General features: G+C 33.2%; 2 protein-coding genes across 2 annotated transcripts; one reads left to right on the forward strand and one right to left on the reverse strand.

Annotated features, from left to right (window-relative positions):
* The first annotated feature begins 4162 nt into the window (after positions 1-4162).
* On the forward strand, positions 4163-5758 carry LOC133313514 (CASP-like protein 2). The gene is made up of 3 exons (XM_061514896.1): positions 4163-4179; positions 4718-4826; positions 5564-5758. The coding sequence occupies exons 1-3, from the start codon at positions 4163-4165 to the stop codon at positions 5756-5758; spliced, it is 321 nt and encodes a 106-aa protein (XP_061370880.1).
* A 5284-nt stretch (positions 5759-11042) lies between these two features.
* LOC133313504 (NAC domain-containing protein 2-like) lies at positions 11043-12496 on the reverse strand. The gene is made up of 3 exons (XM_061514888.1): positions 12218-12496; positions 11832-12112; positions 11043-11714 (listed from the first exon to the last, which is right to left on the reverse strand). The coding sequence occupies exons 1-3, from the start codon at positions 12381-12383 to the stop codon at positions 11280-11282; spliced, it is 882 nt and encodes a 293-aa protein (XP_061370872.1). The 5' UTR covers positions 12384-12496; the 3' UTR covers positions 11043-11279.
* Between the last annotated feature and the right edge of the window lie 1862 nt (positions 12497-14358).

The following is a 14358-nucleotide window of genomic DNA, read 5'->3' on the forward strand; positions in this document are numbered from 1 at the left end:
ATGTAATATTTTCTCAATACCTGGCCCACTGATGATATTCTTAAAAAAAAATTGAACATAAAAAAAAATCCTAGAAAAATAGATTCCCGAAATGTTTTCCGGAAACTTTGTACCATGTGAGTAAATAAAATTACCACTGTCACTTTCTCGAGAATCTCAAAAAATTCCTCTTATCAAAACACTCCATTTAGAGTATTATCTACATAAGAACAAAATTATATTTAATTATAGCTTTTTTATCATAATCATTTTGAAAAACTCTAATTTATAACTTAGCAGTGATGATTTGGATTGACACATATAATTTTAGAAAAATTAGTATAAATCTTCAAAAGTTTTCTTATGACAAAATGGAAGTTTTAATTGTAAGTTAATTTCAAGATAGTACTATATAAAATTAGAACACCAACAAATTTAGACTTACTTGTTGAAGATATATTCTTGATTTCTTGAAGGCTTTCTTACTTCTTATTTGCTCTGATGCTCCTGCAAGGTTGAAAAGACTATGATCTTCCTCTATAATTTACACCACTCCATGATTCCAACTGTTGATGAGACAAGTTATGGAGTGACGACTTTTCAACATACCGTGAAGGCGAGGGGAGTGGAGACCTAGTTAAATTCATTAACCCTAGTCCCCTTTCTGTCATGAGCCTATGAGTTAGGTCTATACTGTTACCCATATTAATCAATTTGCAGATATCTAAGCTGAAACAAAAGATTCACTTAATTAAACAGATTTTATACTACACCCCATATGGATGATGACTTAACCCATTTTATAAAACAAGAAAAACTTGAAACCCATAAAAAATTCTACATTAATATCATTGGCATAAGAAAGAGATAAAAATTACTTTTTTTAAGAAAGCGAAACAAACGGGCTCTTAATGCTAATAATAAGTGATGTGACGTTAATAAATTTATATTATATCTTTTTAACACCCCACATGTGACATAATATTAAGAACAAGGACATTATTTAAAAAGATCAGATGACATTATGTATAAATAATTATCTTCTAGCATGTGTTTCTCTACTATAATTAAGCAGCTTCAAATGTTGGTTACGTATAGTATTAATATTGTATCTCTGGTATATACCCAAAAGATTATCTTCATCAAAATGACAAATCGCTGCTTAAGCTTGATAACAAATCAAACGTCAACATGAGCAAGCACTGCGACATTCATAGAGAGAGAAAGAAAGAGACAATGGATAAGGCATGCAAAAATTGAGATATGAAAAAATAGTACTTTTCGTGGTTAACTGGATACAACTTCGAACCACAATAGGATCAGCACCAACAAGGCAACAACCGCATTATCCATAAATGACGATAAGGACTAAAGAACGAAGGGAGATGTGAAACTACATGAATGTATGAAAGCTAAGCACTAACAAAAACAGAACCCCACTTACTTTGACAACTTAATGAAACACTTTTCATGAGTTTTGAAGTCTAAACTTTTAAGGCATTCCAAGCCTAGGAGCTATGGTCATTGAAGGAAATCATACGTTTCTTGCTAGAGAAACAACTTAACAATAATTGCCTTTGAACGATTACCACTTGTAAGCGCAAACATGTTTAAGCCAAAGTGGCTTTCGATATAGCCATCAATGAAACTTATGATAAAGGACCCTCGCCATCACATGTACCTCACATGCACTCCCTTAAATATAACCATAGTGAAGGAGATGACCCAAGGCGAATTTTGATTTTGATTTTATGGAACCATGGATTTCATATGCAATTTTCTATGTCATTGTTCAACTCTGTCCTTTTTTACTTTGTTTTTAAGGACTCATACAACATTTAATTTGGGGGAGTATTAAGACCAAATTTAGAAGTGCTAATAGAATTAGCTAGCAAGTCAGCCAAATCAACATACACCATAGCATGCAAGATGGTGAAGCTTGAACTGATGAATTGGATAGTTACGTTTATAGCCAGATGATGAGGTTATAGATAATGGCTGGTGAAAAGATAATATGATGTGATGTATAGAATAATAGGACATGCGCATTCCAATTAGCCTTGCTCCGCCTCAGACTTCATTGTTGTTTTGTTTTTTGTGCTCTTTTCTTGATTTTTGTCACAATTTGATTTTTTCCTGGCACACACTGACATAACACTTCCTTAGAATCGAATGGCAGCAAAAGGGACAAAGTCACTAGGAAAATTGAAAATCGTCATACCTTTAGTGTATGAGGGGGGTCTCTGTCTCAATATTATCATGTTTTGGGTAGGGTTTGAATGTCAAGTTATGGCAAATTGATGGAAAATGACATTGGCTAGAACATGGCTAGTGGGTAAGAAAACCGTTTCACAAGCGGTATTAACAGTGTGTGGTCATGAATGGACGTAGCAAAAACACCAGGCAATTCAAGGGTTCCTACTTGTGCATCATGTTTGGGTGTACACAACGTGCAATTGTCGTAGCAATTGTGAGCACTGAACATGAAAAAGGTTGAAGAATGGTCCCTTCTAGTAGCCATTGAAAATTGAACGCTCCATCAGTCTCAAAAAATAAAAAATAAAAAATCGTTGAATGGTGCCATGGGGTCCAATTGAAGAAGTACGATGGTGAATACTAGAGCCTGCAAATTGGGTTTGGCTCGGCGGGGCAACTCGTTAAATAAGGCTGGACGGGTTGAGTTTTTTAACTCATCTCAAAAGCAGGGTGTGGGGGGCAGTTTTTTGGCAGGTATAGGCGGGCCGAGACGAATCAATGTAAAATAGGCTCGGGCTGGCAGGTCAACCTGCCCAACCAGCCAAATGGGGCAGGACGAGCCGAGTTTTTCAGCTCACTTTCAAAAGCGAGACGAAGCGGGCTGACTCATTTTTTGGCGGGTTGATGGCAAGACTTTGCTACCTCTAGTGAATACCTATATACTAGAGCGCAACGCATAAATTGTTGCAAAAATATACTATACAATGGTTGAGTCGGTTAACTTTTTAAGGCGGGCGAAATTGTAACTCAAATTTTTTCTTTGAAATCATAATTATTTATAGGGTTTCATGTTGCTAATATTGTAGGAGATAAAATTTCATCTCCTACTGTGTAGGCCCCATGTGGGGCCAGTGTAAAGAAGAGAAAAAAAAATGAATTTTACACACTTTTATATATAGGTAAAATATTTGTCCTTTGAAAGAATATAATTTTGCATCAATTTAAATTCTAACAGTTGATTTCCGTCAATCCACGATTATAATTTATTGGGTCAAACTTATTAATTATTTAGTAATTCACAATAAATTATAGCCATTAATTAACGGAAATCAACGATTAAAATCTTAAATGACACAAAGTTATATCCTTTAAAAAGATAAATATTTTCCCCTTTATGTATATGTAGGAAAAAAATTTATCTCATACAATATAAGAAATATTAAACCTTTATTTATATGACAACAAAATAAAATAAAGAAAAGAACACAAATCGATTTTCCCAGATCATTTAAGGCCTCCAGATTGAGAACCCAAACCAGAGTATGCATTATTAAATATGGGCCATAAAGCCCATAATCCTTTCAAATCTGCGTACAACCCTGAAAAACTAGGGCCACCATTTTGATGGATCTCATCAGAAAGTTGAGGCTTAAAAAAAGGCAGAGGGTTCGCCAAAAAAAAAAAAGGCAGCAGAGAGGATAGAAGACCATTTAAAAAAAAACGGGTCATGTTAATCAAACAATGAATGCTTTCAAAAATTATCTACCAACCAAACAAAGAATTAGTCTGATTTAAAATTTTATCTTCCAGCCATTGATATCAACTATTTTCTTAGTCAAAATACAGTTGTCCATTGCAATAAGCCAATAAACATCAATGTCTCTTTATAAACATATGTGATGAAAGGATCTGAAAAATAGTTTTTTGGCATTATAAATCAAATTTACTGAGCCAATGATTTAATAAAATAAATTATTAAAGTTTATATAATTAAAGTAGTTTTGTTTTTCACACAAGGAAACTATATTGTAGTGTCCAACCGCAAGTGTAGTCTTTACTGAAAAAGAAATATGTTTATAGAAGAGTTGTATGTATACCTTAAAATTATTAACTTTTAAGTGTTGTCTTTACCGCCAATGATTTCAAGTGTAGTCTTGTATGTATAGGTAGGGTTCGTTTGCTGGGGAGAATAGGATAAGGGTAGGATATGCGCCCATTCAAGCGGTACGTGAGCTGGGTTCATAAAAGATAGGATATAATATGAGGCGGATAAGAATAAGATATGATATAAGGCGGATAAAGATAGGATATGATATGGAGCTGATAAGCTTATATCATGTTCTGTGTTTGATGAACACCTAATTAGTAATCTGATAAGATTATGTAGAAGGAGAAAAGAGAAAGAAAAAAATAAAATATAATGCAATAAATACAAGTATATTGAGTAGCGTGAGGATATATTGAGTAGCGTGGAGTATATTGGGTACTAAATATTGATATCCTATCCTGTTGAGAATCATAACCCAACTCTTCCGATAGGATAAGAATTTATATATTAGATAGGATAAAATGAGACAATAAGATAAACTAATCATATTCTATTGATCCACTAAACAAGAGATAAAAGTAGGATATGATAAGTTATCCTATCCTAATTTCTTTATCAAGTGCTCCGAACAGGCATAAAATTATTAACTTTTACTATGATATTGTAAGCAAAAGAAGAGTTGACAATAATGAGGATTTGAATATGTAATTCCAGGTTTTTTGTGACCTCCAATTCTATTGTATGTGGCTACCTAGTTCTTTTACTTGCCCTGTCATTCTTCCACATAGTAAGGACTTCTGCAGTGAAAAGTAGGATTCTCCTGGTCTTTAATTCTTGACACGATAAACAAACTGATTCTTCGTCAATTTTGTAACCATAGAATGTAATTCCAAATTTAGGCACCAGTTTGGTTACTGGGAAAGGGTCTATTGAATGTTTTAACTTTTTCTCCTCTTTCTTGTCCATTTCTGTATGTTAAATGGAAAAGTATTTATCCTGCAATAGGAAGTTATCTCGTGTAACCGAAAATAATATTGTTTTGAAATTTAGGGGGAAAAATGCATATTGTGTATTTCAATATTGTTTTGAGGTTACACGAGTTAACTTTATCACATATTATAGGAAAAACATGAATCTCATGTTAAATTTATTCTTTTAAATTACCATGTTACTATTTTTCATTCCACTATTTGTTACTAAGTTTAAATTGGATTAAAAGCTGTTCTGAGAGGGGGGGAATGGGGGGAAATTGCCTACGAAAACTAGGCTACAGTACATTGAACTTATTTTCATGTTAGCCAAAATTTTCTAACGAAGGTGTTATTTGTTAGATTGAACTTGTGAAGGTTATGTTTGTGGTCTTTTTTGACAACTGTAGCCTCGGCAGCAGCAACTATTGTTTACGTTGAATAAATCTTTAGTGCTACAGTTGCACCAAAGATTCAGTACATTCCACCAATAAAAATATTACATGTTAATTAAAGTTTTTTTTTTATGTCAAATTTTTTTTCTCTCTTGTAATGTGTAATGTTTCCATTAGTGAAATGCACTGAATCTTAGTGTAACAATAGCACCAAAGATTTATTCATTTATGTTGCGCACTGTGACAACCCAAATGCCAATTGGTTTCCTTTCTGTGGACAATACAACAACTTCTATGAACGTATTTCTGGTTCACTGATTGGCTCTTTCATTGCAGTAGTTCTGTTCATGATTCTTATTCTCATGTCATCAATATCAATAAGCAGGCATTGATATGTTACCTAGTATTATATCCATGTATTATACGTCTTAATTTTTTTTAAGTTTACTTTGGTTTTGGTAAAAAAAGATGGTGGACATGGAAATGTAGTGGTGTGCATTGCCCTGAATATGAATGTTTTGTCTAGCCTTCTCTGCAGGCTTTGTCTATAACTTCAAGCTTTCAATATAAGCAGTCCAAAAATCTGAGTGGAATTAATATCTGTTAAAATAATTACGAGCTTTCAATAAAAAATAGACTGTATTTGAAGCTTTTTGTTCTTCTTCGTTCAATATTCATTTTGATGTAGAATTCAAGAGTCACGACCTCATTGCTCTTGAAGGTGTAAGGAAAATAATTTATGCATTTTATTTTACTTTTACATTAAGAGGTTGCATAGAGATTATTACCAAAAAAAAAAAAAAATGTTGCACAGTGATTGGTTGCTGTGTTGGGCGTCGCATTTGATTCTCATCTGCTGAAACTCGGTCTATATGCAAGAATTAAAGCGATGCAAATAATAATGACATAAAATTTAATTATTTTAAGTGAGAGAAAAAATATAATAAAAATTGCGGAGAGAAAAAATGAGAGATTTTTTTTAATTTAAATTTTAAATAAAAATATTAATTATAATTAAAATAATTATTTTTAAAAAAATAAATATTTTTCCCAAAAATTTAATGAGGGCCAAATGAATAATGATAAAGACATATCACGTGAACCATGACATTTACATGTCACTTGTCTTCCTGTGATGTAAATATTTAGCTTTTATTTTTAATCAAAATGTTGTAATTTTAACTTGTCTGTAGCTGGCTCCCCGTTTAGGACTCTGAAATTTCTTGCTCTAAGATTTTTTTCAGTGCTAGAGCATTGCAAATGCTCTTAAAATATAACTTTGTTAGCATATTTCTTGTTAGAGAATATTATAAATTATTAAAAAACTTTTATTCATTAATTTAAGTTTTTGAGTTGAATTGATTCTTTATATGATATCAGAGTTTTGATATCCCGGGTTCGATTATCATCGCCTCCATTTTCTTTGTGGAATTTATTAGTACAGATAGGTTGAGCCTAATGCATCATCCAGCTTTCAAGCCCAATAGACTCTCTTGTGAGGGAATGTGTTAGGAAATAATATAAATCATTAAAAGACCCTCACTCATCAGTTTAAACTTTTAGGTTGAATTGATTTGTTACATTTGTTGTACCAAATGCCCAATTTATATCATGTGATGAATTGGAGATATTTGTAAATTGTGAGTTATAAAGATGAATTGGTGCGATTTCATATCACCAATACCATGAATGAATTAATGATGAGAAGGGAAAAGAAAGAAAAAATATTGGTAAAATTATCATCATTGATTTGTTGATTCATGGTTAAGTTATAAAGTCATGTTAAATAATAAGAGAGATTGGTTCAAATGATACATGTTGATTTCTACTTAAGTAAGATCTTGAGTTTAAGGGTGCGCATGACAACCTTCCCGGAATAATTTTTTTTTTTGAATTTCTGTTCCCAGGAACAGAAATGGATAGAAAACTCGTTTAGTAAAACCGGTTTATTTTTTTGTTCCCGGGATGAACCGGATTAATTTTTGTGCTGGGAACAGAAAAAAGAATCAAAAAATTTCTGCTTTTTTGTTCTCAGGCACAAAATGAGAAACCTTTATCTCTCTTAATTACTCTCCATCTATTCCATCACCATCACCACCACCATCTTCCCAACACGACCACTGCCATCATCGTTGCTGCCGCCGTCGCACCATTAGTGCTGTCGTGACCACCCCCCACCACTACGATGCCACCGCCACATCACCACCACCTTCACCCATCACTACCACCATGCCACCATCACCATCACCACCACCACAACTACCACGGCTGCAACCACCATCACCACTACCGCCATCAACCACCACCACCATCATCGCAATCATTGCCGCCACCGCCACCATCGTCATCACCACACGACTACCACCACCACCATCGCCACCACTACCACCACCACAATGCCGCCGCTACCATCACCACCACTATCATTGCTGCAGCCACCACCGCCACCGCCACCAACCACCACCACCATCGTCACAGCCACTACCGTCACCACCACCACCATCGTCACAGTCACTACCGTCACCACCACCACCATCGCTACCATTACACCACCACCACCACCATTATCACTTACCACCACCGCCGCAGCCACTGCCACCACCTCCATGATGTCATCACAACCACCACTACCATGCCACTGCTACCATTGTCACCGCCACCTATGCCATCAACCACAATCCCCACCACCATTGTCGCAGCCACGGTCGTCACCTCCACCACCACCATCCCCACTACTACCACCGTCGTCGCCACCATTACCACCGCCATTGCCACAGCCACTGTCATCACAACAACCACCACCACTATCATCACCACGCCACCACCGCCGTACCACCGCCGCCGCCGCCACCACCACCATGCCACTCCTCGCCGTCGCCACCACCACAACCACATCATATGGAAAGGAAAGGGATAATCCAAATTTTTTTTACATTTAATAGGAATTATTTTTTATTATATTATTTGTTATGTTATCAAACGTAATTCTCATTCTCGGAATAAAAATAGAACATATTATCAAACACATTTTTTTCCTCAGAAATTATTCCAAGGAACAGAAATAGAAAAAAATTGTTTCTTTTCAGAAACAGTGCTAGGGAATGGAATGGTTGTCATGCACACCCTAAGTTTTTGTGAATGCAAAAAGTTGTCCTTAAGAGAGCTATTTTTTTCCATGATATAAATATTTTCGACTCGAACATAATTATTTACCATGAAGGATACTTGTGGTTTATAAAAAAAAAATTTATTTTCTTTTCTTTTTTGTTTTTATTTCATCGATTTTGAAAAAAGAAATTAAAAAGTCAAATAATTTTAAATGGTTAGATGAAAAGGATCTAGACGAGCTATAAACCCTACTTAATTATTGCATTGCCGTCACTTACTCATTGCGTACTACGCGGCTCTTTCATTGATAAGTTTTTAATTCTTTTGAAACAAATTTACACTATTGTTGTTAAAATCTTGATTTATCACTATAATTTTATATTTTTATGATATTTTTTTTTTCAAAATAATTTTACTAATATTTCAAATATTTTTACGTTTTTTACAATTATTTTAAATTATAATTTTATGTTTTACGATTTTTTAATTCTCTTTCAATTTTATTTAAGATCTTAATTTTAACAACATTGTTTTACACAAGTCACTCGCACACTTGATATGCACTTTATTTGGTTGTAACATTGTTCTGCTTTCGTTTTTATGAAACATAAGTTTCATGCATTCACTTTATGTGAAAAAGATAGAGATTTGCATTTATTGTGTCACATGACATCAAAAAAATTTCTACACTCACAATATTTTGTGAGGTCCACATTTTTTAAAGCAAAAAAAAAATTAAAAAAATTAAGGCACACAAAATGAATCTCAATAACATTACATAATCACTTTTCCTACAACATAACTCTTATAAAACTCAAAAAAAGGTATTATCACTTATGATTTTGTTCTGTTACACTTATTACTATGTCGTTTTGTTAATTCTTAATTTTTAATTTTTTTATATATCCACCGGTGCTTATTGATTACCTAACTAGGGATTTGGATCCTTTCTCATGTGAAAAGGTGATAATATTATTTGATCACAATCACTTACTGATGATGATGAGATAAGAGAGAGAAAAATGTATAATTTTTAAATGAGTGGTTATGATTAAATAACATGATCACATAACTATTTTTCACATAAAAATATCTAAATCCACCTAACTAGTCTGGTTCAAATATTATCATACTTATTGTAGACGGTAATTCTCCCAAAATCATTTTTTACATTTCCTAAACCTCTAACTTAGTTCTTAACTTAAAATCATTACATCGAACATTATATATTAGGGTTCACTTTTTCTATAGTCAATGTAGATAATTTATTTACATTGAGTTTAAAACGACATCATTTTGAGACGGAAATCAATGTATTTTTATAGTTATAATTTGTCTTAGAGTTATAATAGTCTTTTTCATTATAATTTTTTAATTTTTCAACTCAAAAATGTAGATAACTTATGTACATTTACAAACATTAAAGCCAATATATTATGGGCTTATCGTTTCTCAAGCTGTTGGAGATAATTTTATCTCCGGCTACTAAATCATAATCGTATAAAGATGGATCAATGGTAATGAAGGAAGAGAGAGAAAAAGTGAATCATAACCCTCCTTCAAGAGTGAATCAATTAATATGAGAAAATAAATAAACAAAACGACGTAGTTTTGAGGTGGCCGTAGATAAATTTATCTCAAGTTGTCGGATAAATGTTTTTCCCATATATTATTTATATGATATATTTTAAGTTATTTTTAATTATGTCTTTGAATCTGATTCAATACGATTTATAATTCACGATTTAAAAATTAACCTGAATTGCGATTTGATAGTTCAGTGCTTTGGGAGCTTGCTGTGGGAACGGTGTGTATGCAGAATGCAGTTTTCCACTTTTCTTTATCAATCTGCAAAGGATAAGTGATTCACACAACTGAGATATGTATACGAATATAATTTTGGCAACAATCCAAAATTAAGAGAGCAATTAAGAAATAAATAGTAATGCAGAGTTTATGTATTTTACACGAGTAATCGATTCGTAAGAGAATGAAAGCTTCAGTAATTCAGTTTCTTATATTAATTATTGGAGACAAGGCTGCTATTGTCAATAGCTGGTATAGTTAATATTTTATTTATGTATTAGCTATAGCTCTCTGGCTCTCTGGCAATCTTTAGGCGCTTATGAATTTATTAGTATAAGAAATGCTTGACCTGATCTGCTTCGTGTCCTAGACCTAACATTCCCAAGAATGCTAGACCAAATTACATTACAACACATTAATATGAAATTTGACTCATTCAAGTGATTTTATTTTAAATTCTACTTATTCACTTTCAATTCCCTGACAGCTCAATTACAAGGATTAGTATTAAATTAAAGTATGAAATGTATCATCCTCAGCCTCCTTATTATTTAGTCCAATCTCAAACGCGCTTTTATTTGCTTTCCAAACTGTTCAGTGACCTTTGTTTTTTTCAATCAATACTTTCGTCATCTCTTTGTTGAGTAAGACAAGGTGCAAACAAATAATCATATTAACTTTGAATACCTCTTTGGCCTCTAATTATTGACTTGTAGTACAGAATTTGCCCAATGTATAATAAATTCATTGTATTATGTCCAATAAGTGAGTGACCAAGTTTAGCTTCAAATGCATTCAAAGCTTGAACCGTATCAAAAATAACGAAGGTAATTCCAGACGTGTGAACTTTAATTAAGAGCCAACACACTTGTCCTTTTGTACAATTAGTGAAAAAGATTTAATGATACATTGAAAATCCATTTTGGGATATAGCAGATATTTGACACACTTCAGGAAAGAATCCTCAGGATTATTATATGAATGACGCTCATGTCATGTCTAGACAATCCAAGCTCTTGTTGTTTCTTGTTGGTCATACTCATATCCTAGCAGATCATGCACTTGCTTCACAAGCATGGGCTGGTTGATGGTGCTACTCTGTTTCACTTGGTACTTTTCTGAATCTGCTGCATAATGGTTAGTCATTTCAACTGGCTGAGGTTTCACAAAAGGGTCTACTCCAATATTGGCAGTGTTAATTTGAAAATCAAAGGTTGAGTAGTAGGATCCATCAGATAAAATTGGACCTGAGTAATCCATATCCAAAAGATAAGTGAGGGAACAAGTCCTTGGAAGGTTCATCATTTTCTGTTCACCATCATTATTTGCAGCAGTGAGATTAGTAGTTTGGACTATTGGGTACTCAACTTTTTGCTCCAATGCTTTTCCAATGTTCTTCTTCTTATAGATCCTGCACAAGACCCAGTCATCCAGCTGATGACACATCCAACCACAAGTGAGAGGTCAATTATAAAGAAACATTGAATAGCAAACTATAAATGTCAAAATTGAGAAAATAACAATGAGGCCAAGGCTTAAAAAAAGGCATACCCTCATGGACCCAATTTTCCTACTAGTTTGCATTTTTGATTCAACCAATCGATACTCATGCATAATCCAATCAGTCTTGAACCCCTTTGGTGGCTTACCCTTGTAAAAGACCAAAGATTTCTTCACCCCAATATGCTTAGATCCACTATAGATTGCCTTGTCTGTGCCAGTAGCCTTCCAATACCCTGACACTGTTGCTCGATTAGGCCTTACCCCATTTGGGTACTTCCTTTCTCGGGGGCTAAAGAAATACCATTCATTCTCTCCAAACTCTGATTTATCTGCATTCCATTATAATATGTTAGTATTATAATGAATGAAGCATGTGCAAGACATACAAATTTATGCATAATAAAAAAGCTTTGGCAAGTGATGTTACTATATACCAGGTAATTCCCATGGATCAAATTTATAGATATCCATTTCTAGGATGATAGATGAAGGGCATGGCTTTGATGTGGCTTGGTTACAAAGGTAATAAACGATTAGTTCCTCATCGGTTGGATGAAACCTAAAGCCAGGGGGGAGTTCAGAGCTTGTTCTGCCTTCCATTGAGCCAAAAGACAAGTCTGGTTTGGAACTATAGAATAGTTTTTTGATGGCTTCTTGTGCTAATGTGGAACAAGTGAAGGAGAAGGAAGTAAAGAAAATTTGAGAGGCTTCGAGAGAAACCAAGGTGTTTGAAATGTTTGAAGGGAGATTGGTGAGTCTTTTATCTTTGAGGGTTATTGTCGTTTGTGTGGTGTTGCATGGCTTTGATTGGATCTTAGGATGACTTTCCAATACCTAGTACATGCGTCACCTGGCACGCCATGCACCGATGGGGATATTAACTATTTCTCATACATATCTGTTACTGACTTTTGTCCAAGATTATTTGAACCAACTTTATCTAGGTTGGGTTACATTCAATTCTCCATAGGAATATTATTAGCATATTGCATATATATAGTTCCACATAATTGTGCAGTCAGCAACCAATTTCTGAATTCTTTGATCCTTTGAATTGTTATTGAGAATGTTTTCAACAAACTAATGCATCATTGTTTGGTCCATGAAAAAAGAGTAGAAAATTGTTTTTTTTTTTTTTTTTGCTTATTTTTTTTGCAGTTGTAAGCGTGTGGTTAGAAGTGGTCATATTTATTTTAATAATTTTATTTTTCGGACATTAAGAATTCATGTGGTTTGAAATGAAAATTGTTATTAAAATTAAGTTTTACTCATTCTTACCATACCTTGAATATTACCAAAAATATAATGGGCTGTATATGCAATGATAGATGAGTTCAGCACGCAACTCCTTACTCCTTTGCAAAAATATGGTTGGAAGATGGAACATGTGTCTTCTACAGCTTCACCACCTTAGAATTTAAGAAAAACCTGGTTTGGCAGTAACGATGGGGGAAAGTAGTGAGTCTGAATGGCCACAATAAAAAGGAATTGCGAATTTGCAAGCTTTCTCGGATGCAACTGCGAATTTTGTTCTTTACTGTTATAGAAATTCTAAAAATAAGAATGTTTAATACTTAACTATGATATTAATCTGATTATATCTTACAATTCAAATGATTAATAATGACACACATTATTTATAAATTATAATAGTTAGAGATAAGTAAAATTACTGAGTAATAGTAGATCATTTCCCTTTTAAATTTGTGAAATAAAAAATGTTAAAGTGCACTAATTTATTTTATTTTATTTTTAAACAAAGTGTACTAACTCATATATTTTATCAAATTATTTAATGTGGATGTTTATATCACATGCCAGGAACTTATTTAATTTACCACTTCGAGGCTACGTCATGTGGAATTCCTGATTTACGAGTAAGGGATAATGAAGGAGCAAAGGATAGCTACAAGCAGCCGCACTTGGGAGTGGCGTCTGTCCTTTCTAAAAGGGGTTGGCTGCGACTTTGGACAAGGGATAAGCACTACCTTATAGAAAATAGAAACAATCATAAAATAAAAACAAAATAAGATGCTTGTGGTTTGTAACTGGACAAGTCATTCATCACATGTGACTAATTGGAGTCAGCATCCACTTTTTCAAAGTATATTCTCTTTTATCTTATTTTGATTCATATTTTATTTATCTGTAATATTATTTTAGAGTTTTATAAGAGTTATGTTGTAGAAAAATTGATTGTGTAATGTAATAGAGATTCGTTTTACGTGCCTTAATTTTATTTTATTTTGCTTCAAAAAATGCAAGTCCCACAAAATGTTGTGTGTGTAGGAAACTTTTTTGTGTCACGTGACATAATAGATGCAAATTTCATTATTTTATAAGGGTTTAGTGTTTGTTTTAAAAAAAATATATAAGTTTATGTCTTTTCATTTTTTATAACTATTTATTTAGTACATAGTTATAATATAAAATTTTTGTTTTTCTATGTCAACGACAAATTTCTAAAAAAAAAAAATTAAAGAGAGAAAAAAAATTATATTATAATTATGTATTTTTTGAAATATATAATTATAGGTAAAAGGATATAAACGTATATCAAGGACCACACTTTCAC

The sequence above is a fragment of the Gastrolobium bilobum genome, unplaced genomic scaffold (genome assembly GCF_033153095.1).
Source record: "Gastrolobium bilobum isolate Gb01-03AN ecotype WA unplaced genomic scaffold, APGP_CSIRO_Gbil_v1 utg20048, whole genome shotgun sequence".
In the NCBI taxonomy this organism is placed as follows: Eukaryota; Viridiplantae; Streptophyta; class Magnoliopsida; order Fabales; family Fabaceae; genus Gastrolobium; species Gastrolobium bilobum.